The sequence below is a fragment of the Acartia tonsa genome, chromosome 12 (genome assembly GCF_053477335.1).
Source record: "Acartia tonsa isolate MP-2025a chromosome 12, ASM5347733v1, whole genome shotgun sequence".
Lineage (NCBI taxonomy): Eukaryota > Metazoa > Arthropoda > Copepoda > Calanoida > Acartiidae > Acartia > Acartia tonsa.
In genome coordinates, this window is record NC_137271.1 from 38,626,457 (window position 1) to 38,651,556 (window position 25,100).

Genomic DNA, 25,100 nt, shown 5'->3' on the forward strand with positions numbered 1-25,100 from the left:
TATTAATAAACCCGGGTGGTAAGAACATGAATTACCATTATCTATGTCTTGGGCACGATTTTTCCCACGGATAATAATATATGGTACCCGATAGAAAAACTATTTTGCCACTAAATGTTTTACCGGTTTACCAAAAAAGATGCTAAAACTAAAAATATTATAAAACCTTTTGACTCAATGTTCATTGTCATATCCTTATAGTCCCTGGATTTAGGTCCCTTTGTCTTAATACCCATATAAAGTTCATATTAAAAAAGCATATTAATTTTTCTTTATTAATTTTTAATTTGTATTTTTTAAACAAGTTTTAGTCTAGTGACATCTTACGATTTAACAAAAATCTTTGCTAGAAATTTTTTTTAACGGATTAAATTACCAATCTTGGGTAACTGTCGATTTTAAGTATCATTTGATAAAATAAACTTGTAAACAAAAAGATTTAGCATAGGGAGAGGATAATGTACAACACTTTAATCTTCAATGTGTATAATTATTCCTTTATTAACTTAAAATAAAAGGATAAAAAGAAAGGGGTGTAGAATTATTAAATTTCATAATATAAATTCTAAATTGTCTATGGATAGCAGCAATTTAGAGTATTGTATTTGCTATCTCCAAAGCTGAGGGGTACCTGGCAGTACCAAATAAACAAAATAAAATAAAAATAACTTATACTTTTTTTATCTCCTTTTAAGAAACGAAAGAATAAGCCGTAATAAAAATAACTTTTTATTACACAAAAATAAAAGGATATTTTTTTTCTTTATGTATGCATTTTAAACTGGATAATTGATCCTAATTCAATTAAGAAGCCAGGACCCGGAACCTTTAATGGACCTTTTTTTTATCTACGGTTAGGATTCTTCAAACTGTACAGGGTGAGATTTGATTTTTGCATATCTGGAGGGAGGAGACATTCAAATGTAAATTAGACTGGTACCCAAAGTTTTATAAAAACGTTTTTAATTCGTTTAGTAAAAAACTTTGGGTACTTTAATTGAAGTTTGTTTGGTAAATTCGAAACTAGTAGCGTCCACACATTTTAACCAATAATTTTAATCTACAGAAAGAATAATTTCAAATAATCGTCTTTAGTCGATCGTATCCCTTATTTTTTGTAAGCTATCTTCAGAAAGCTTTTTAACAATTCATAAGATGATAAGACAATTTATTATATTAATGTATCAAAAAAAGCAAAAATAAGAAAAAAAAATTTGACCAACGCCAATTAAAAAAAAGAATCACCCTGTAAAAAATTGTAATATATGCATCAAAGACATACGTTTGGTCAAAGCCGCATTTTCAAATAAAAATTCGCAATTCGCGGCTTCGTACATGCTTTATAAACACACATATATGTGCAATTCTAGCAGCGCTGCTACTATATATTTAATGCAAAAAAAAAGACAAAAGACTAACTTTTTTTTGGAATAATGATATTTATTATATCTGCGTTTTTTTACTTATTTTGGCGTGTGGAGTAGGGGTAATAATTGAAAAAAGCATAGATGTCCAAGGTTGGGGTTAATTTTACCCCTCAAAATAAAATAGAACTATAAAATACCCCCTTCAAATCTTTGAAATACCTCATATTAACCCCCTTTAAATATAACGCTTGGACCTGGAAACAGTTTTTAGATAGTTTTTAATAAAATAAGGACGTACGAACATACCCTTATCATAGAGTATGTATGCTACTAACACTCAAGTATATATTATTTTAGCTGCGCTACTAATGCAAAATTATTGGTTGTTCTATGGCGTACTTCCTTTATTACACCACCATATTATTCGTGTGAGGTGCAGTGGTTACAGGATTTACACTTCACATAATTGCTAAGTAATGTTGTAAGTTGCTATTTTGAGGTTGTTTTTTAGTTTTAAATGTATTTTTAACATAATTTTATTATAGGATATCTTTCATGGGGTAATGTAGGTCTCCACCCCCTCCAAATGACATAAACATTCTCTGGACTAATCCTGAAATTGTTAACAATTGATTCAGCCGTTTACGAGATCATAACGGACAGACATTCATCCTGTTACTTCTTAATATTGGTCACAATAACCACGAATTATTCCTGTAAAATAGTCTGAAACCTTCTCTAACGGCCAACTTTCCTATTTGTATCGCTATAACGTCATAATTGATAAGGAAATTTGTAATTAAATTGTATTTATGACAGAAGGATATGTCTTTATGTAAATACTAGCGGCTACGCCCCTAGAAGCCTCTAGGGGTACTTAAGGTAAGAGAGGTAAAAGTTGACCGTATCCCATTTTAAATTTGAGTTTCAAAAAAAAATATTTTTTTGGGGGATGGGGATGAAGACACCCTCCCCAAAAATAGTTTAAAACCTCCCAGGACCTATCAGAAGCTTCATTATAAAGGAGAATAATATCGGTTTAGCGGTTAGCGAGATCCTTCGGGACAGACGAAAAACGCTTACTACTTTATATATTAGGATATGTTTCTTAAAAACAACAAAAATTAAATATAATTCAGCTAAATGTCTTAGCCAGATATCTTAAGGGATAAGACAATGGATGATAAATTGATGTACATCCCCAATGATGATAAACAAAATTTTTGCATTACAATTTCAAAAGTAGATACTCGTTTAATCAAACTAATCGATATTTAGTAAAAGTTTCCAAAGTTTTTAAGTCAGCGATTGAGAAATCGTAATTGAAAGCTCTGGGTATCAGCTTAATTTATTGTCCAATGTCCCCTTTCTCACTGTCTTTTACTTGATTTTTCGTTCATTTTCACTATTTTTGCAGAATATCTAATTTTCTCATTTTTATTTGAGGACTTTTTAAATTGTATTAGCTAATCAGGACTCGCATTGTGCTATTTCATTATTATCAATATGTCATATATGTATACAGGGATAGGATAATGGTAGTTAATATCATTCTCCGCTTTTGTATATATACGCGACCTAGGCATTGTAAACAACACCAAGCATTACCATTGAAAACCTATATCTACTAAATAGTGCCCTATGCTTGTAACAGCTTGATTAAGGAATCTGAAGGGATGAGACAATGGATGAATGTTGCAAACAAAATTGCCCCTTTTATATTATTAGTTAAATAGTTTGTACACTTTTAGCTTGAACTAACCTATTAATAAAAGTACCCAAAGTTTGTAAGCCAACGAATTAGAGAACATGTTTATAAAGATTGGGTACCAGTGTAATTTACAGTCCAATGGCCCCTTCCCTCCTGGCATAATATTATTAGTCTTATGTTGATATAATAACACCATAAACGTTTTACACGGATTTAATAAAAAAAATATTGCTAAGCTAAACTGTATTGCCATATATCGTATTTCAAATCACGAATTCGTAAAATGATTTTGCAAAGGACTTGATTAGCTTGCGGGGAATAGAAATAAGGTTTATAAAATAAATGATTTTAAGGGAGTCGTCCTATATAGCTATTGGAGACAAACAACCCTTTGATTGCTTGCGTTTTGACTTAGAGTCATAACGAGATTCAACTGTTTTAGGGCAAAGGCATTGCCTTACATTTAATATAACATAAGTTATAACTTCACCTAGTTTAATGTCGTTTGTTATACATTTTTAATCTTGACTTGAATTTTCGTTATTAATGCGCTACTTATAGACATATTTGTCCTTGTTTTAATGTAAGAATAGTTATTTCTCGCATCGTATTATAAACAGCTTTCCGCGGATATAGAATGTACAATTTTTAGATTAAAACCAGTTTTTTTAGCCCCGAGTTGCCGAAGGCACGGGCTAAAAAAATTGTTTTAATTTTATGATTGTACATTTTTATATTCGTAGAAAGCTGGATATAATAAGATGCTAGACATAGTTTTTTCGTATGGATAAGAACCGATTCCTATCCACCGGATTCGAATAAATACGAGAATTGTTTTTATTTATACCTATCTGTGCTCGTATTGGCAAAGGGCCTTTTAATTACGTATTCCATGCAATAACAGTATCGTACAATAGAATATCTTTTTTTGGTTATGATCACCGCTTTTTTGGGAGCATAGCTTCTCAACAGTTAGTGCAAATATAAAGTTAATTTAAAAAAAAATTAAGTTTGTCTTAAATGATGGGACCAGTGAGGTCATTACCTTAAAGCAGAGCCAAATCGGTCCAAATCGGTTTTTGAGCTCCGGACAGACTGACAAACAGACAGACTTTGTATTGACATATATGTATCAAAACAAGGTGTACTTTAAAAAGATAGGTAGCTATTTAAACAAAAAATGGAACGAATTTTCAGATGCATAATAAGTAATACACATGGAGGCTTATTTCCAAAAGTAGCGTAGCAATATTTTCAATTTTATGCCCGATTTTGGCAGACATTGTCAATAAATGATTAAACTGGGTCCTTTCTTATATGGATTATTTAATTTAAAGCGAATTATATATATAAAAATAAGTTATTTTGTTATTTATTGTAATCCTTAAACGGACAGCCGAAGATATCAAAGTTATAGAGCAGCTGTGCTACTAAAAAGTTGATTGTTTTTACTCTGGAATACAATGCGCTATTATCACCTTGGTGGTGTGTATTCACTTCCGCAGATGTGCATCACATTATAAAATCATTAGAACTGCATATGATTACAATTGCCTTCGTTTTATTTCTTCGCTAAACAAGGACCTTCAGAGATAGGATAATTCATGATAAATTGATATACAGCTCCAATGATGATAAATAAAACTAGTAAAAATTTTGGTTGTGAAGTTTGAAACCAACCAATCAAATTAATCAAAGTTGTGGTCACAAAGAATTAACTAACGCGATTTTAAAACTTTCGGTACCAGAATGATTTACATGCAAATTTTCTCTCTCACAACAGTGACGTCATGCGAATATGAAACTCTATGCAGATATGCAAATATGCGGAAGTGAAGGCGCACCTCACCTGTGTACAGGGGAACATAGTAAAAAATAATGTTCAATTCAATTCTGATAAAAATCTAGAATCTTATTGGATTGATATTCCCTACAACTAAGCGAATATTGTCATTTCAAAACTTTTACCAGTTAGTTAGCAAAATATCCTTTGAAAAATCTTTAAATATATTTTCATTTTAATTCAAGGTGTTTTTTTAATCCTAACAAAAATTACCTTTTTTGCAACTTCGCTGAAACGTTGTCAAGCTGATTTAAAACACAGTAAGAAATAATTTCACATTAGGAAGCTGAAATTTAGGTAACATCCCTTTAATTTGCTTGTGAACCACACATATACCCCCCTTCCTGCCTTCCACTTATCAAGAGAGGGGTTTATAATCGACAAATTATAATAGAGGTTACCAAAAGAGTTTTGCCATAGAAATGAAACATATTTAGCCCAAGCTAACATAAAAGAATCATAAAGAATAAGGTTGGGTTGCGGTTAGGGGTCTTTTGGCGATAAAAGGGATATTGTCAAAATTTATTAAAATATTCAAAGGAATGATTATTTTTGATGGGTTTCTTCTGTCATTGTTTAGGCTTGTTATATATTTTATTATTATGGTTTTAAACACGCAGAGCGTGTTCTATAATGTATGTTTTTCCCCTACTCCAAATTATAAGTACATAATAGTAGTAATAATAGATTTATTACCCCAGATTGTCGATCTGCCACAAAAATCCGCCAAGCGTTCTAGGTGTTAGTATTTAGTTACTTATTATTCAATAGTAAGCAAATTATTTAAACGATGTACTTTCTTACACCTTAATGTTGTCGGATCGTTCCTTCACTTTGTTCCTATTGGGCAAGTAGGATATTGATCATCTAGACTTTATATATTTATTGTATTGATGAATATTGTTATAGGTGATCTCTTTGTATGTTTATATTTTATTCTCTTTGTATATTATTTTATTTTACTCTATAACCAGGACAAGGCTGTACGTCCTGTAGTTTAAATGAAAGCTAAAAAAGTAAAACTTCACTTTATTCATACATGTTTAAATCAATACTATTATTATTTTTCAGGAATTGGACGAAGGATTCAACTATGGGCTGTTCCTACCCCCCTCAAATTGTAAAGCCGGAAAATTCATGGACGAAGAAAGAATTTTGAGCGAGTACCCCTTTGGTCCAACTTTAAATACTGTTGAGGTAATGTTTTTTTTTTTAAATTTAGAAGCGAAGCTACTTTGCAATTATAGCTCTTTCTGTCAGTGGAAAAATGTTCATATAGTTTTATAAATCAAGGATAAAATTATCCATGTCTCCCTCCCGCCATTCTCCCTAAAAATATCCTAAAACCTAGTCTTACTAAAAAACTGATCATGTTTCAAAGCTTTCAAATCTAAATTGTGGGTAAGATTAATTTATTCTTTATTGCCCTATCCCTGTTATCCCTGCCTCTAATCACACATTGTCGGTACGGCAGACACGATAATGTCAATGCTAATTTTTTCTATCAAAAAAACATCAATGAAAAAAATGTAAGGAAATTAAGTTATGTTGGAGGGGAAGGGGTGGATGGGATAACCAAATATTTTTTTATTTGCAAAATTCTATTTCCTTGTTTATTGGGTGAGAGTGGAGGAGAGGGGGGGGGGATGTATTTACCCCTGCATAATTTCAGGGCCTTATTTCTTCCTTCCGTTGTGTATTATACCACACCACCCCCCACTACCCCCCCCCCCTCACCTCTATCAAATTAAGAGTTTATGTAAATATGCTAGATAACAAGTAAAAAAAGTTCTCAAAAACTAAATTTTGGAAATATGGACGTTCAGATATTCTTTTGATTTTTATCAGCATTTTGTTTTTGTAGATGGTAATATTGGGGGAGGGGGGATGAAAGGGCTGTAGAAGTATGTTGTTAATGCCTAGCAAATTTTCAATTTAATGTAAAAACACCCTTGAACACCCTTTACTTATTTTTCTTCTTTGATATTTAAAAAAAAGTTGGGCACGCTTCTGTTTTTCTCTCTTCCTGGTCTCTCTTTTTCTCTTTCATTCTCTCTTTCTCTTTTCTCTCTTTATCCCCCTCTCTCTCTCTCTCTCTCTCTCTCTCTCTCTCTCTCTCTCTCTTGACATTGCTGTGCTTCCTATGGATATAATTGTCCCAGTTAATAGATTATCTTATTTATACAGTATTGTCTTTACACTGAAGCAACACTTTGGTTTTCAAGATCAATGCTTTGGTTTTTTGTTTATTACTAAACAAGGAATTCCTCACGTATAAAAAAGCGCAGCTTCTCATTAATTAGGTCCTTTTATTGACTTTTAAATATGTATTTACATTTTTTGTGATTTATTGACAGTAACTAAATGCCTGTAACACCGCTACTTATGAACTTGACTGTCATTGTTGTATGAAAAGGCAACACACAAACATTTTTTGAATACTTGTCGGCTACCTTCAAAGCACATAAGTGCATTACTCATTTTTGACAACCAGTAATCAAATTATTTAGATTAAAGATGCAACAATTTGTACTTGTATTTTGTGAGCAGAGCTCTTAGTAAACATCTTATTATACAATTTTTTTTGCTCTTGTTAAAAAATACCACTAAAAAGTGACGTTGACTTTTGGAAATCCCAATTTAACAATACCAAAAAATAGCTCATCTTAAAAAAAAAACATAAAAATAGTTTCTTCTACTTATTTGAAGTACAGGAGATAAAATATACAAAGAGCTACTATTAATAAGAAAAATATTGCAAAGAGCTTACATTAAAAAAGGTTTAAGAGTTGACCCTATTTTTTATTTCAGTTGAAGTACAAGAGAAAAGTATACAAAGAGCTGAACTTGGATCACAAACACTTGAAACAGATTAACTCAAAGGAAAAGACAAATTTTAATTATATAAATCTTTTTAAAAGAAATATTTTTGCACTGTGTAGCCTAAATATTTTAAAGGGGACTATGCACGAAAGAGGAGCAAGTGATTTTAAGCACCTTCCAGCAGTGGACCTGAGTATTTTTTGTATATATAATAGGTTTGTGTTTTTAAGCTGATATAACTATATTAAGCCTTGTTAATACCTTCTATAGTCACCAAAAAATACTCAGATTCAATGCTGGAAGGTGCTTAAAATCACTTGCCCTCATTCGTGCATAGTCCCCTTATAATAAAATTACCAATAATAAAATTGTCTTTAACCCTTTACAGAGTAACCAGAAAAAGTTTGTTGAACACGTGACTTCTATAAATCTGGAGAAAATTAACAAACTGATTAGCAAAGGGCTGGATCCTAATTTTCACTGCCAGGATTCTGGAGGTAAGATTTTGTTACCTGGATTTAGCATGATAGAATGGTCCTATCGATTTCATGTTGATTCCTGGCACATTTAGATACTATTTTTAATTTTATAATCAATACCAGAATATTCGATTTGTATTATTGATTACTAATTCGACAAGGCATAATGGATCCAAAGTGTTATGTTTCTTTAGAAAATGTTAAATATTTTATATTTTCTATAGTTATAGCATAAATGCACCAATAGATAGGTTTAACCTAAAGACTGATGTTTTCTTCGGCTAATATTAATGCAATTCTTTTTCTTTTTTATAGGGGTTTAGGGAAAACACATATTAGGTAAAAATTCCATTAAAATATAAACCCATAATATAGGGGGAGTAGGCAAAGTTTTCCAGACAGACTGATAAAGTTGTCTTATAGAATAATTTCGTTTCTAAAAATTGAAATTAACACTAATATTTATGCATTATATAGATCTAAATAGATAAGAATTAAATATTTTAAAGCAAAAGTGTGCAAAATTACCCAACTGACCCTTTGTCCCTGATTTTTGCAATATCCAATAGCTGCAATATTATTATTTCTTGCTCTCATTGCTTCTTACATAAATAGGGACAAATATCTCATAATTTTAATGAATTCAAATGTAATCTTGAATGAAACCAACCCTCTCTGCACCCCTCCCACAAAAAAAAGATTTAAATTTGATTTATTTTTTGATGTCCTAATTTGTGCAATACAGGAAGGGAGGGGACGTTGGTTTGTAAGTTACACTAGAACTAGAAGTTTTGTAACCACGTTATCTTATATGTTTGCTTAAAAACTTTGGGTACTTTTATCTGATTTTGACTTGTTGGATAAAAACTACTAGTGTCGTAACTTTTCAACCGATAATTTTAATCTAAAGAAAAAGTGATATTGTTAATCATTAAAGATATATATTTTATCGTCCATTGTGTTTTCCCTGAAGATCACTAGATGCAATAATAGTTTTAGATCATAGCATTATTAGTTTTAAAGTGCATATACTTTCAGCTCAGTTTGTTTGTATGTCTGTTCTTTATGTGTACAGATATTGTCTTTGCTAGAACCTATTCCCCTTATAAGCGAAGTCTTTCTTCATTTAGGTTCAGTCCACTTGTCAATTTGTTTTCTGCAGTCATTTTTGAATTGTCCATATCAATCTGTTAATATTAAATATCACATTTAAAAGCTATTATGCTATTTTTAAAAATAAAACTAGGTAACGATTTTATTTTTATGTATATTGTCATTCTTGTTTTTAATAAAGTTTAAGTTGTACACTAGTTTCGCTACTTGTGAATGTTGTCATACTTGTTTTATATTTATGGCTTGATAAATAATTTACTGATAAAAATCTAAAAATGATAAAAACCAGAATATGTTTATTAGTAGTGCAGCTACTCTATAACTGGGGCATGTCCGTACGTTGTTTTAACATTCGACTGTCAGCCTATACATTGCTGAAAGCTCTTTTCCATATCAGTAAATTCAACATAAGGGGGGGGGGGGACATTGGACTGTAAAATATACCAATACCCAAGGTGTTATAAGTTTGTTAATTCTGATTTATGGTTTAATCTAGCAGTTTCCAAACTTTTCAACCATTAATTTTAATTTAATTAAGTGGTGATGTACATCAATTTTCTGCCAGTCTTATCCCTAAAGATCCCTTTAATTCACAATCTAGACTGTACACAGCTTTTACGTATTACTGTGTTAGGTTATACTGTTCTATTTTAAAAAAAAACTGTAGTTATTGCTTCAGTACACATAGAAACAATTGTCCTTGTTTTATAATGTGAACAGTTATTCATAAATTAGGCTGCTCATTAAAAAAAATTGTTCAGCCAAGCTTAGCAATATTATTCCATTTTTGGAACTATTTTTAATCATATTAAATCTTAGTTTTATAATTTTAAAATTGACTAAAAAATTGTTTTGACTATTCTTAAAATATCGATTTGCCATTATGTAATGTTATTCTAATTCTTTTTGAAGACACTTCTATTTCAAGCTCAAAATGATGTTTTAAATTTTTTACATTTTATACCCCCCAAATGCAAATATCGTCTGAATAACGCCGCCGCCAAAAAAATTGCAACGCTTTCTAAATCTATTTGCAAGCCTTTGGCATAAATACACATACTCACACACACAAACCCAAGCACTCATATTCAATACTCATAAGTCAAACCTTTTTAAGGCCTTAAAAATAATCAAAATCAACAATATAAATTAATACTTAATTTTATTTTTTAAATGACTATAGATGTCGTTGCAATAATAACTTTTTAAATAGATTACTTCACAGTAAATGTATGCAAATGCGCGAAAAGTTCGATTTAATGCCAGTTTTAGTTTGTTGTCTATGTATTTTTTGTTGTCTTTTATCGATTGTAAGTTCGGCTTCTAAAGGTCTTTCTTCATATTTCCGATTTTTGCGAATTTGCAAATTTTGTAGGCCTCTTTAAGAAAAGGTAAATATTGTAAAAGATGAATATGTATATTTTAGGCATATATTTGAACCTTTTCGGGTGTTTATACAATAAAGTAAAAATTGTGCTATTTAAAAGAGTAAAATGTGATATATATGTATATTCTTCAATGATATTTAACAACAAAGTGCAAAAATTTAATTAAAGAATTGATCATATATTCTTAAGTCTTAAGATTTCGAGTTATATTTCAGTGTAATGAAAACGTTAATAAGTTTTTTTGTCAAATATTTAGCAACTATCATAGGTTTTATATATTTTAAAGCTAATAGTGCACCTACCACCTAGGGGCTCTGTATTCAAAGGGGCTAGAAAAAAAGCTTAAAACCATCCCAAGACTTAAATCTAAAAATGAAATATCCTAAAACCACCTTTAAGGTTCATAAAAAAACCTTACTTCACTATATATGAAGTATGATAGTGATTTTTGTTGGCTAAAATGTAGAAACACACAGTGTTGGGCCATGGGTAAATTTGTCTCTAATTTTTTCACTTGTTTTGGCACGCGTGTCTGCATTGTTGGAGTACTTTTTATGGGGATACCATAGGCTAACACAAAATGGGACATGTCAGAAAAAGTCAGATTATTAGGTTAGTTTGAGGGATCATTCAGAAAAGTTCTCATAAATATTTTTATTCTAATTAAGCTACATTATCCCTAATGTATTATAGACATAGTTATTCATTCTGTAGATGAAATTTTTGGTTGAAAAGTTCGGACACTGATAGTTTTAAAACAATCTAATAAAATTCATTTAAAGGTTTTATGCGAGCGAATAGGATAACCTGAACCAACGCAGGTATCTAAAGGAATAAGTCAATAGCCGATAAATTTATGTACATTCCCAATGATGATACACAATATCACTCCTTCTTTAGATTAAAATTAGTGGTTGAAACGTTTTAACACTCAACTTAATTAACCAACCAATCAAAATTGCCCCACAGGGGTTAACCCAACGACTAAGAAAACGTTATTATAAAACTTTGATGACTAGTGTAATAAACAGCCCATTGTCCCCACTCTCCAACGCCTTTCACTCCTAGCCATAAATGACACAAAAATGTCCCAAATTATCTTGAACTCGTGGTATAGGTATGAAAAATGGCATGTGCAATGCTTTCTTTCACTTAACTTCGGGGCACATTTTTGCGGGCAGGCCGTCCAAGTTTTCATCCTGAAATTGCATCCTACTGCTCATTTGTCATGCACTTTATATATTACTATTTTACTTTTTTTTTGGAGGGGAGGTCTTTATTTTCTAGTGGTGATTTATTTTGGAAGGTTAGTTGTATCCTCCCCCAAAATATTTATAAATCTTCCAAGGACCTATGTGAAGGTAACCTGTAAAGGAGAACTATTTCGGTTCAGCGGTTGGCGAGATCTTTCGGTAAAGATATACACATATCCTGTTACCTTATGCATAAGAATGAGATACAAAGAACATTTTTGGTCTGAGTTGTTCCCCCTATATCTGGCTATTTTATGGAATCAGGGATCTTAAGGGATAAGACAATGGACGATAAATTTTAAAAAATAACCTCTTCTGTAGATTAAAAGGTTTGAAACTGATATATAGGAGTTTAGAAAGTTTAAGTTAAGAAATGAAATAACGTTTTCATTGACTGTTGGGTACCAGTATAATTGAAAAGTCCAATGTCTCAATCCTCCATGGGCATGCACACTTTTAAATCCTACTGCTGCTATGACAGACACTAGCTATAATAGCATGTCAACGAACTTTTAAAATTGGTAGATGTAGTAAAACTATTACATCTTTTTGCATAAACGGATTAATCTATCGCCTCAAGGCACTGTTGTTAAAAAATTCTTTACATTTTAATGCTTAAAATAAAAATTTAAGGGTAACATTTTATTGTTATTGAATTTTTTAAACACACCTGTGAAAGTTTTTTAAGTTTTTAAAGGGATAAACATTCTACAAATTTTTTAAAAATTTCATAATATTAATCAACTAAGAGCATTATGATCCTTTATCATGTGGACTATGTATTATTTTTTTGTTAAAATTTCGTTAGACATAGATTAATAAACCGATTTTGTTCTCCATTTTGGGGAAGCTGTAAATATCCGCTACTTTATGAAATTAGCCTGCTTGAAAAGGATCTCGTATTCATAATTACTCTTCTTAGAGTTATTTTTAACAAATCGAAGAATATTACATGTTGGGTCCGTAACCATTCGACCTACTTATTTTTTAACAAAGATGGTGTTAAATGCCCCTCCCCCCCCCCCCCCTTCCCTATATTAAAACACAGAATAAATAAACAGGAAATAAAAGTATTTGTCAAATTGGATCTAAAAAATCACATATGTTTTGTCAAAAATATTATAAGCATCATGCAACTTTATTTTAGAGCAAAATAGGCAGATTTTATTTAAAGATAACTTTAAGAGATAATAGATTTTATATAATTAGAACTCTAAAGAGGGTTACTAGGGTTTAAATGTCTATGTCTTCGTCTAAAATCTCTAAAAAATTTTACTTATGTTTGTGCACAAGAGAAAATATGGTGAGTGGAGAAGATAAAAAAGATGGAATGTTTGACCGACACAAATTATATGTAGAGTTGGCTATTAACAATCATTCGCGCAATCGTTAGCTCTATTGTCTGCTAAAGTTCAAAATTTAAATTCTCCAAATCTGACAAATTTTCTATTTTGATAATCATGCCTCGGAGCTAATACGGGGTAGAAACGGTTTACTCAAAATTGGCGATCTTTAAAAGTGCTTCATTTTAAAAGGTATTGGGATAGTCTTATTGACATTTGCTCGCCGTTCAAAATTTATTTTAATACTATATAACTATGTTATTACTATTGGGTCCTATTTTTTTTTGTCGTCAAAATTAAAACGCGCTGTTTTTAAGACGGACATTTAAGAAATACCCAAAATAATGTCAGAATTTCAAATTCAATTTTATGTTAAAAACACATTTGGTGTTGATTTCATTTTCAAAACAATATTTTAATATTGCCTTTGGTAGCTTAACTTATTTGGGGTATAGTCCCTTTCGTGGCAACGCACCTTAAGGGGCGATTCTTCGTATTTTTCACAGTAGGTTTTCTTCTATTTCTAGCCCCTGCGGGGGGCTCTAACCCTGCGGGGTCAATTTCCTAACTCTATGGGACAATCACCTAACCCAATAAAACCTAACCCAACCTAAAAAAAAACCTATAAAAGCCATTTTAAAAATATGACGAATCGCCCCTTAAGGGGCGTTGCCACGAAAGGGACTATTCCCCTTATTTGAAAGTGATGTATAATAGAACACAAATAGATGTTTATAGTTTTTTTTCTTCAAAATATCCTATATCCTATTATATAAAGAAGTAGGTTTTTTTGTTTGTCCGTTGATACCACTGGATCGATTGAGTTCTGTCATAGCTACCTAGATAGTTTTGGGCTATATTGTTCTAAATTGTTTGTCATTATGATTTTTGATTCTTATTACCCCTTCGAAAATATAGTCTTTAGATGTTAAGGGTAAAGGTATACCTAGTCTTTAAAATTACATGCATTAATAATTTTCATAATTATTTTTTTTTTCAGAAACCCCTTTGTGCTTGTTGGTGAAGCTGGCCAAGTCATCTAAAGCAATTATTTCTATGGTCAATGGAGGTGCTCTGATAGGTAAGTCCGTCGTTATTTTTAGTCCTAGGGACCTTAAGTGATAAGATAATGGACGATAAATTTGATGATGATAAAAAATATTATCCCAATTGTAAATTTGAAAATTCAGGCAGAATAAAAATTTTATCAATCCAATTAAGATAAGACTCCAAATTAGTTAAACCAACGAATGAAAGAATATTTTTAAAAACTTTAGGGCCAGTATGATTTACAGTCAAATGTCCCATCCCTCCCTGCTAATAACATATTTAAAACTAGCGGCTTCGCCCCTAGCCTTTAGGGGGTATTTTTCATTTTTAGGGGGGGTTAGGGGTGTCCCACCCCCCATGAAAATAGTTATAAACCTTCGCGGGACATATGAGAAGCTACCCTGTAAAGGAGAACCCGATCGGTTCAGCGGTTATCGAGATCATTCGCTACAAACAAACAGACAGACAAACAAACATCGTTCTACTTTGTATTATAGATTATGTATTGTTTATTAATTTTAGCAGATTTTGCCAAATTATTTACACAATTTTAATTTTTTTACTTATAAGGAAATAAATTCTTGTTTTTGATAAATTTAATTTATTACACTAGCCAATTTTGTTCTAAAGATACCTTTTTACAGCAGGATAAATTCCCCATTTTTTTCAATTGCCCAAGCCATTTACGAGATCTTAATCGACTTACATAGGACATTGCAAACCTAAAAAATGTGTAGCACTTTTCTATAAAATAGGACCTTGTATAAATGCTTTTTAAATCAACTTAAATATATGTAAGGCAGAGAAGCTTTTTATTAAATTTAAGATGAACGAAACATAAAATCTAAGGGGGGGGGGGGGGTTAGATGTCAGGAAAATATCCTAAAACCACCCCCAAGACATTTATATAGCTTTATAAAGTTATTCTTACACCCTAATTTTTCAACTTTGGAATAAAGAATCCTTGAGTACGTCAATCTTTAAAGCCGGGATTTAAAATATTTTGCTGTTGTAATCTGTTGCCAATAGAGTTTATATTTGTAGAATGTTGATGAATTATGTCAGAAGTTAAAATGTCCATGTTCTATTTTGAGTATCTCTCTATTTCTTTTCTATCTATTTTTTTCTATACTTTTCATGTTTCATCCTTTTTAATAAATCTCCACTTTAATTACAATAAGAAGGAATCAAAAATCGGCTGTTTTTCACTTTCTATTTCACTCTATTCGTGTGTGTTGAATTCTTTGATTGAAAAGTGTTGGTCTAATCCTGCCAAAAATGTTGCTCAGTGCGATTTTAAAACAGCAATAATTGATTATTCACTGGTCTAGCAAATTTTGAGACTTTTATTGAATTTTTATTGATTGATTTATTAAGTTGACTGTTCAAACGTTTCAACTACTTATTGTAATCTACTGAAGGGGTAATTTTGTGTATCATCATTGGGGATGTACATCTATTTATCGGCCATTGTCTTATCCTTTTAGATCCTGAATGTTTTTACATGAATATTAGTATGAATTTTATGTGACTTACAAAAACTCCTATTTGCCATAACATAATCAAAATAAGTTCAAGACTTATATGTATATTACTATAGGATTATTTTGCTCATGTTATTGGACGAGATCTGGTGTACTAATATTGTCTGTATTGTATAAACATACAAATATTGCTCTATATACCCTGCTTGCATACCATTAGATGGTGTTGGGCTATTTTAGCATTATTATAAACAGCAAAATATTCAGAATTTAAAAATTTTCTAAAATAAAATAAACATGTTCAAACGTTTGCTGCTCTGTCTTAAGAGATAAGGCAATGGACGATGAATTTATTTACATACCCAATGATTATAAACAAAATTACTGAAATATAACTATTGGTTGAAAGGTTACGACACTTCTATTAAGAACGAACTGATCAAGTACCAAAAGTTTTTGAGCCAACAAATAAAACAACAAGGTTACCAGTGTAATTTTACAATCCAAAGGTCCCCTTTCTCTTTGCATTAAAACGAATATTATATATATATGTGTTTTCTTTTATTTTGTTGCAATAAACCCACAGTCAAATCATACTGTTCTGATCTGATATTAAAACGTTAGAATTAAAATGTTTGACCTAGCCTTTAAATGATAGCCTGATATCTAGTTGCCGAATGTGTACGCAGTTTCCTGGGTGTTTCCTCATCCTCGCTCAATATTTACTACTAGCTACAAATCTTCAAACTTCCCTTAAAAAAATCAAAATTTGAATGTGTAAACGATTTATACAATATACATTATAAATTTGAATTTTTTAAATTTTGATTTTTTTTTTTTGAAGTTTGAAGCTTTTTTAGCTAGTAGTAAATATTGAGCTAGGATGAGGAAACACTCAGGAAACTGCGTACACATTCGGCAACTAGATATCAGGCTATCCTTTAAATACATATACATAATAGAATTGTGATAACGTAGATTGGATGGCGGTTTCCTTGTAAGGCACAGAAACCCCCCCCCCCCTTTAAAAACAATTAAAAGTCAGGAGGGTGGTTTAGTTTTTTTTCTGGTTTTGATTGTTATTTTAGGTTAGGTTACTTTACGTTGATCACAGGGTAGCCCTTTAGTTATTTTTATACCGTAGCCTTCCATAGTTTTATAATATCTGTGTTTTTAAAATTTGAATAGAGGTCAGCACTTTAGTTATTAAAATCTATTGGCTGTCTTTGGAATCAAACTAATTTCAAATCAACGTATATTGTGTTTATTTATACCCTAAAAGTAGAGCAATTTCATCATATATTTAAAGTACAGATTATTTTATAAAAACAAAAATCCAACAACTTTTTTTGCCATGTTAATTAAGACAAAATTAGTTCTTTTTTACTGTCGTAAACATGATTTTATCATGAGGTCACATCAGACACGTGTATTCTTTTTTTTATGGTCAAATTCGTACATTTTTCTCTTTTTAATTGGCACTTTTGTAGCAATTATAGCAAAGCCACTCTATGATACGTCCGTTTGTTTGTTAATTTTTGGCATTACCCTCAAAAATAATTTTTTGAGCGGGGAAAATTCCCCCCCCCCCCCATTTCTAAGAATAAAAAACCAGCCCAAGATATATTTGGAGAGATGCGAGTATAAGCTAGTTATTGCTGCGCTACTTATGGCCATAATTGACCTTGGTTTCTTAATATTAGTTAGGTAATACTAAATTTCATTATGCTCTAAGGTCCCGTGGGGTTAAATTTATCTCTAGTGTCCTATCACTTCCGCATATTGTCTTCTCTGTAAGTTACCCAAAACTATATTATCTTATTTAATAGCACAAAAACATTGGGTACTTTTGATTGATTGGTTTCGAACTAGTATTGTTCAAACTTGTTAATGAACTATGTAAATACACATATAAGGGTAATTCTGTTTATCATCATTGGGGATGCATTGTCTAATCCCTTTAGATTCCAGTATAAAGGTTATAAAACTTTGGGTACAAGCATGATTTTAGGCCTTATTTCCCATCCCTCCCTGTTTTAATGTGGCAGTGATAGTACACCATATCTTTTTCTCAACAAATTAACTCTGGTTTTTATTTTATTTATTGCCTTACTTGTTAATACCAAATGTTAGGATAAATACATAGGATAATTATATCCATACGTAGCGCAGCAATAACAAAATAATAAGAGAGTATTTAATCGGATTATTTAAAAAGAACGTGTCCTAACTTTTGTGATTTTTAAAAAAATAGCTAGTCGTTGTTTTTAGTAAGTAGTAGATGTAAAATGATCCATAGAATTTGCATATGCAACCGTTTTTTTTTTTGTAGACCTCCTATTTTTAAAGTTTTTATTAAATTAAGTTTCTTTTAAGGTACTAAAACGCAACAAAAAAAGAAGAAAATTGCCATTATTAACAAAAATAGTAAGATTTTTAATTTGACACCTTACTTTTTGAATTCTGTTGAGTAATTATTGAAAAAGTATATTTTGTTGATCCCGTTGAATCGAAACTTTGAACTTTGGGAGCTCGTCACGAATGGGTTAAAACATGATCACAAAAGTTAGGACACGTTCTTTTGAGAAATAAATCACACATTATAATTGAATTATACATACCTAAATGAACAAGAAAGAACAGAGTAACAAATGGACAGGTTATTGAGTAGCTGCGCTACTTATAAAATGACTAAAGGCTAAACAGGGGTAAAATCTATTAAAACATAATTTACTGTAAATGGGAAAAACTCCCTTCATATGTAATATTTCTTTTACAAGAGATTTTCAGATTTATTTGAAACATTATTTTAATAGCTTGGCGAGTTACCTAAAGGTTATACTGTAAATTAATCTCGTATCCAAAGTTTTTTTTTAACACGTTCTCTCCCTCGTTAGCCTCAAAACTTAGGGTACTTTTATCCAATCTTGACTGGCTGTTAGAAACTAGCTGTGTCCAAACTTTGCATCCAATAACTTTAATCTACAGAAGGGTATTTTGTTAATCATCACTGGGGATGTACATCAATTTATCGTCCATTGTCTTATCCCTTAAGGTTCATTATAAAAACTCAAAAATCGTTGCATATATTATTAAAACAATAGATTTTGTCACAATTATGATAAATATTTCGAGAAAAAGCAAATCTTTATTTTTAGGAAAAAAAGTAATTTTTAATTAAAACTAAATCATTTCCAATCAGAATTAAGATTTAATTTGTCAATAATAAAATAATCAGTAAATAAACTATGAGAAAATTTATATAGCTAAAATTTCCAATAAAATAGATTCAAGTTCAATTAGAGTGCTGAAACATTTTTTAATAACAGCATGGACACAAAGACATAACTATTTTTATGTAAAGTTTGATAGGCGGAAAAGTTAACAGTAAAATTGGTTTACCTATGATTAAGAATCCCTTTGATTTTATTTAAATTAGGAGGTAGGACGAAAAATCTAGGGGTTTTTGCCCTTCTAAAGAAACTGCTTTTTTCCAAAAGTATCATTAAGTTTATATGGCTTACAAAATTGAGACATTAGCAAACAATAAAAAGACTGTCCGAGAATTTTTTTTGGGCGTTTTTGAAAAGATATAGAAGTATAAAGTTTTCATAGTCCAAGGAATCATCACAAGAAATTTCAGAAGCATATTTTATATAGCAGCTAAGTAATTCACATTTCCTATTAGATTGGGCGAACAGACTGTTTGACTAATTAAGTTGTATAGCAGGTGCAGACATACAAATTGACAGACAGACGGACGGATGGATATAAGGAGTTATAGAGTAGCTTAAATTGTAAATACATTTTTTTTCGAAAAAAAGTTCAAAAGAATTGTCCTTTTAAATTGAAGCCATATATTGATTCATTTGTCAGGCCGAATGTAAATATAATCATTTGGCAAAATATCCATTTCCCGCGGCCCTGTCTTTGGTAGCGCAGCTAATCTACGATAAGGTTAGGTCTGTCCGTCCTTCGGGCACAAGTTGTACACACTTTTTTTATTACTTTTTCAAAAAGCTATACTTTTTTCTCTTTTGTATTTTTGCTTGTTATTGCTGCGCTACTTTGGGAAGTATTTATTTTTGTTAGCAGGTCAAACACTTTAAAGAAAAGAAATTGACCATTTGTTTTGAATAAAAGTCCTTTTTAAGTGCTTACATTTTATTGTTGGAATCCAGGGAAAGTAAACAAAATAAAAAGGGTGTGTATTCACTTCCGCATATTTTCTTATCTGCAGAGTGTTTCATATTCGCAAATATGCGATAATAAATTAGCAAGATTCGGGTAGCAAAGAGGAAAGGGTTCATATTTTTAATTACACTGGTACTCAAAGCCTCATAGCAACGTTATCTTATTCCTGGCTTCATAAACTTTGAGTAGTTTTTAAAGTTTCTGATTGGTTGGTTTTAAATTAATAGTGCCCAGCCTATACTTTCTACAAGTATATTTAATTGAATAATACACGGCACTGTTGTTGAAAAGAGACTATCCAAGGAAAAACACACAGCTCAATAGTAGGAATATATTTCGATTATTCACATCTAATCCTTGTCAACCTTCACAAAATTAACCATATTTCATATATCTATAATAGAATCAGATACATAATTTTGAAAAAAAAGTAGGTTATTTCGAAGTGAAGAAACAAAAAATAATGAATAAGTGCTCGAAAATATAAGAAAAAGTTAAATTTAATTTATTAGCATTGAGAATGTACATCAATTTATTGTCTTATTCCTTAAGAACCATGTGGTTTGTTTATATACTGATATGATACATGCGTGGAAGCGTATTCACACCTTATATAAAGTACTTTTTATTGGCTTTTTAAATTCTTTGATAAGACCTCAAAAAAGACATTAAAATGTCCTTTTAAAGTGCTGCTGCTTGTTTTGGGACAGACAAATCTTCCCCCAAACATAGAATATTGGAGTAATATTGATTAAACTGCTATAAACCATTTTTTCCTACTTGAAAAAAAATCTGTAATTGCATTTAACCAACTACTAAAATGTTAATCATCATACAATTATGATTTTGTCAGGAGGGAGAGGACAATGATTAGATTTCTGCCCCCAGAAAAATATGAGTTACCAAATGCAGAATTTCACTCATAATGTATAATCCACTATTAGACGTAGATACCTTGAGGGAAAAGACAATGGACGATAAATTTATATACATACACCCCTAATAACGAAAAACCAAATTACCCCTTCTTTAGATTATGATTATTGGTTGAAAAGTCTTGACACTGCTAGTTTGAACCAACCAATCAAGATTTGATTGTAAATTTGTAAGCTTACTAGTTGGGTACCGGTATACATTTCAGTACAATGTCCCCGCACTCCCTGGCCTGGCTGAACATTAATTTTTGTGGTAGTTAACTTGGTTGTGACCCCTTGCAGGGTAAATTGGGTAAATATCGCTATAGATGTTCATTCATTAAATTTATTATTGTGAATTAGCCAAAAAGTTCATAAATAATCCACTAGGTAAATTACTTTGGTTTTTTTATTGATAACAGTTACAGCATAAAACAGTACAAAAATTTCTTTCTTTAGCAGTAAAATGAAATTCTTTTCAATGAAGAGTTAGTGCTAAGTCGAAATATTGTACTGTTTGATTTTGGAAGAACATTCTGCTTTTTATAAAGTGTGCAATAGTTTCCGCCTATTAAATAACACAATAACCTATTATATTAGCCATAAGACTCCATAGGACTGATCTGATAATTGCATGGAGGTAAGGGAAATTGGACGTAAATCATACTTGTAACCAATGTTTTATAAACACATTCTCCATATTATCTACTTAAAAACTTTAGAAACGTATCATAATAAGGAATTTACTTAAATTTTTCATTCATTGTCTTATCCCTTCAGAACTCTGGGAAAATAGTAGGGAGGAGAAGACATTTTAAATTATAATGGTTTCTCTTATTCATTGACATGAAAATTTCTGGTGCTTGATTGGTTCCAACTACTAGTGTTCAAAATTGTCCACCAACAATTTTAACCTGCAGTTGGGTTAACTTTGTTTATCATAATTTGGTACGTACATCAAAGTATCACCCGTTGTCTTATCCCATAATTATCCTGTGAAAATATTGCCTAATGGGGAAATGATGGCCCCCCGTCTGACACATTAGTATGAAGTTCAGTAAACTAATCACTTCCGCATCCTCAGTGCCGCGGATAAAAATATTATGTCAAGTGTTCATTCTTAATGGATAGTGTATTTAAACAGTGTTTTATTGGGCGCAATGCATCTGGGATGCCGCGTCTGACGCGGGACTCCAACGGAATGTCGTCTTAACGACCCTTTTGATATAAGGGTGACAGGGGTGGGGATTCTCATTCATGAACGACTCGAAGGGCTAAAGGAGGGCTCCGAAACACACAGAGATCTTAATGGATAAGACAATGGACTAGAATTGATTTGCTATACATCTCCCCAGTGATGATAAACTAAATTACCATTTCTGTAAAAAAGTTTTGACACTTTTGCTTTGAAACCAACCAGTCAAAATTCAATATGAGTACCCAAAGTTTTTAAGCCAACCAATTAGATTACGTAATTATAAAACTTTGGGTACCGGTAAATTAACAGTTTATTGTCTTCTCCTTCCCTTATTTGGTATTACAGCTTTAATAATTACCTATAAATATTTTATATTTGTAACATTACCAAAACGCCACTAAGATAATTTCGACCCATAAAATCTTGATTACCAACTAAACAAAGTGTATCACCTCAAAATTAACTAATTATGACAATTACTTTTCCTTTAGATTTTTCCTCCTCGGTTCTTATATATTTGATGATGGTTTAACTTTTTGGGGAGTTTTCACAGGACCATTTTTGAGTTTTTAACTGCCAAATAGCATAAAACCTGTTCTAGACCAAGATTTATGAAAAACTAATATAATCTTTAATAGGAACGTCCAAGCTTTTTATTTTGAGGGGGGTAAAATGAGGGGTTTCAATGTTTGGCGGGGGGTAAACACCCAGTAACCCTCACCCTTAAACGCACATGGTCATTAATAGTACACATTATTAATAATATTTTTTTTATTTTCAGATTTTCGGTCAAAGGATGGCTCTACCCCAATGCACAGGTATGTTCTTGTTTTCTTTAATAGCGCAGCTATATGCTAGTTTTAAATTTTCATTGTCTGTACGTCTTTTGTCTGGTCTTTGATATCTTGAATATTTTTCAAGACGATATGAATAAAAACGAGACAAAAATGATTAAATATCTCGGGAACTAAATGTGTCAAACAGTTTTCTAATTCATATCAATAGAAAGAGCATTAAGACATCTTTCTGACTCTGTACATGTAAATAACATTTTTGTATAATAATTTTTAAGGGAGATGTAATTTTTAAAATAATAATAACCTTTCAATGAATCATTGAAAGAAGGTAAAAAAAAGATAAAATAGAATATTCACTCGATTAGTGATCGTAAAAACAAAGACATGCCTTGGTTATTTTTATCTCCTCTTGAAATGAGTTATTTTCAATTATCATTAATGCTTCTTCTAAAATGTGTTCAATTTAATTACATTAAAAAGCATTTGAGAGATAAAAAAACTGCTGTTCTAAATGATTAAACAATTTGAAGCTAAATACGTCTAATTATTTTATTTGTAAACTTTGAGTTTGAGCAAAGCTTCTCTATAAAACAAGGTATCTTAAACTTATTGGTTTAAAAGTTTGGACACTATTAATACTTAATCAACCAATCTAACTTCAAAAAAAGTACCCAAAGTTTTTTATAAGAAATTTTAAATATTTTTCGTTTTTGTTGATTAGATTTCATTCTCAAATACTATTATTCTTTCTCGCAATAGGAATTATCTTTTTAAGTATTAAACTAATATTTTAATTCTATTGTCTCATAATTCAATGTTGAAATAAACGTTGAATTGAACTAGTTTTTTTGTGATGGCTGACCTACATTTGAATGTGATTATCCCTGTTTTTATTACATGTGTTCTGTAATTATGTTTAATTATTCTAGCCAGTTCTTCTCATGCATAAAGGGTTATATAAATGGCCCCAAAGTTGCCGATTTTTCGCTGCTGTATTAGCTGGTAAGGAGGAGAAATTGGACTGTAAATTATACTGTTTTTTTAACAACGTTATCTCATTCATTGGCTCAAAAACTCAAAAATAAGTTGACCTCTAACTCTTAAAATTTATTTTTTTCGATTTTACCTGTACAGAGACCACCTGGAGGCCTGGAGCTCCGAAACCTGGTTGCCTATCTAAAAAATCTTAAAACTTGGGAAAATTCATTATATAAGAATGATTTTATCTTTTATAACCTATCCTCAGTCCAAAGACAAAGCCTATATACCAGGTTTACGCAAATGTGTTAGAACTCCCCCCCCCCCTTGGTTCCAATCTAGGAGTGTCCAAATATTTTAACCAGTAACTTTAATCTGCTGAGTGGGTACTTTTGTTTATCAATATTTAGAATGTATTTCAATTTATCTTCCATTGTTATATCCCTTAAGATCCCTGCTTTAACTGGAGAATAGTTATTTCTTTTATCGTATTATAAACCGCTTTCCGCCCGGTGCCGAAGGCACGGGCTAAAAAAACTGGTTTTAATCTTATGATTGTACATCTTTATATTCGTAAAAAGCGGTTTATAATACGATGCTAGACATATTTTTTTCGTATTTATGAGAACCGGTTCCTATCCACCGGATTCGAATGAATACGAGAAAAGATTTTTTTCTCATTTTGTGCTATTCTGAACATAAAAGTCGTTTTTTATATTTCTTCTGTTTACCTATCCCTCAAACTATGCTTGCTCCCCTTCTTGTAGATTTGTATAGAGCAGCAGGGATTTAGGGATGGGATAATGGATGCTAAATATTATCCATTCACCCCTTGTTTATTCTTGAAATTTTGCCTTTGGTAGAAGGTAATTATTTTTGGGAAAAAAGGGTTGTTAAATGTCCCTACCTCCCTGGTATTGAAGTAAGAAGAACATTAAAGATATTAAAGTTGGTAATGAATCAAATATCCGCCCTCCCATCCCATGCAAGGACAATTAGGTCTATAAGTAGCGCAGCAATAAAAGTTTTTTCTAGTGATAAAGAACTAGGGTTGGGCCGGATACTTTTTTGACCGGATATCCGGCTGTTTTCTAATGCCGGATAACTGGTTCCTGTCTGTTATCTGGCCAGCATTCGATATCCGGCAAAAAACCGGATAACCGGA

At 31.3% G+C, this 25,100-nt stretch overlaps 1 protein-coding gene across 4 annotated transcripts in view; it reads left to right on the forward strand.

The window, feature by feature from the left end:
* The window catches only part of LOC145334150 (uncharacterized), a 481,948-nt gene that overhangs the window by 372,214 nt on the left and 84,634 nt on the right, over positions 1 to 25,100 (forward strand). For all 4 annotated transcript variants that reach the window (XM_080179457.1, XM_080179456.1, XM_080179454.1 and 1 more), the window contains 5 exons: positions 5,993 to 6,118; positions 7,733 to 7,802; positions 8,131 to 8,241; positions 14,321 to 14,401; positions 22,942 to 22,978. In XM_080179457.1, coding sequence (XP_080035583.1) covers positions 5,993 to 6,118; positions 7,733 to 7,802; positions 8,131 to 8,241; positions 14,321 to 14,401; positions 22,942 to 22,978 — 425 coding nt within the window. The remainder of the gene's footprint in view (positions 1 to 5,992; positions 6,119 to 7,732; positions 7,803 to 8,130; positions 8,242 to 14,320; positions 14,402 to 22,941; positions 22,979 to 25,100) is intronic.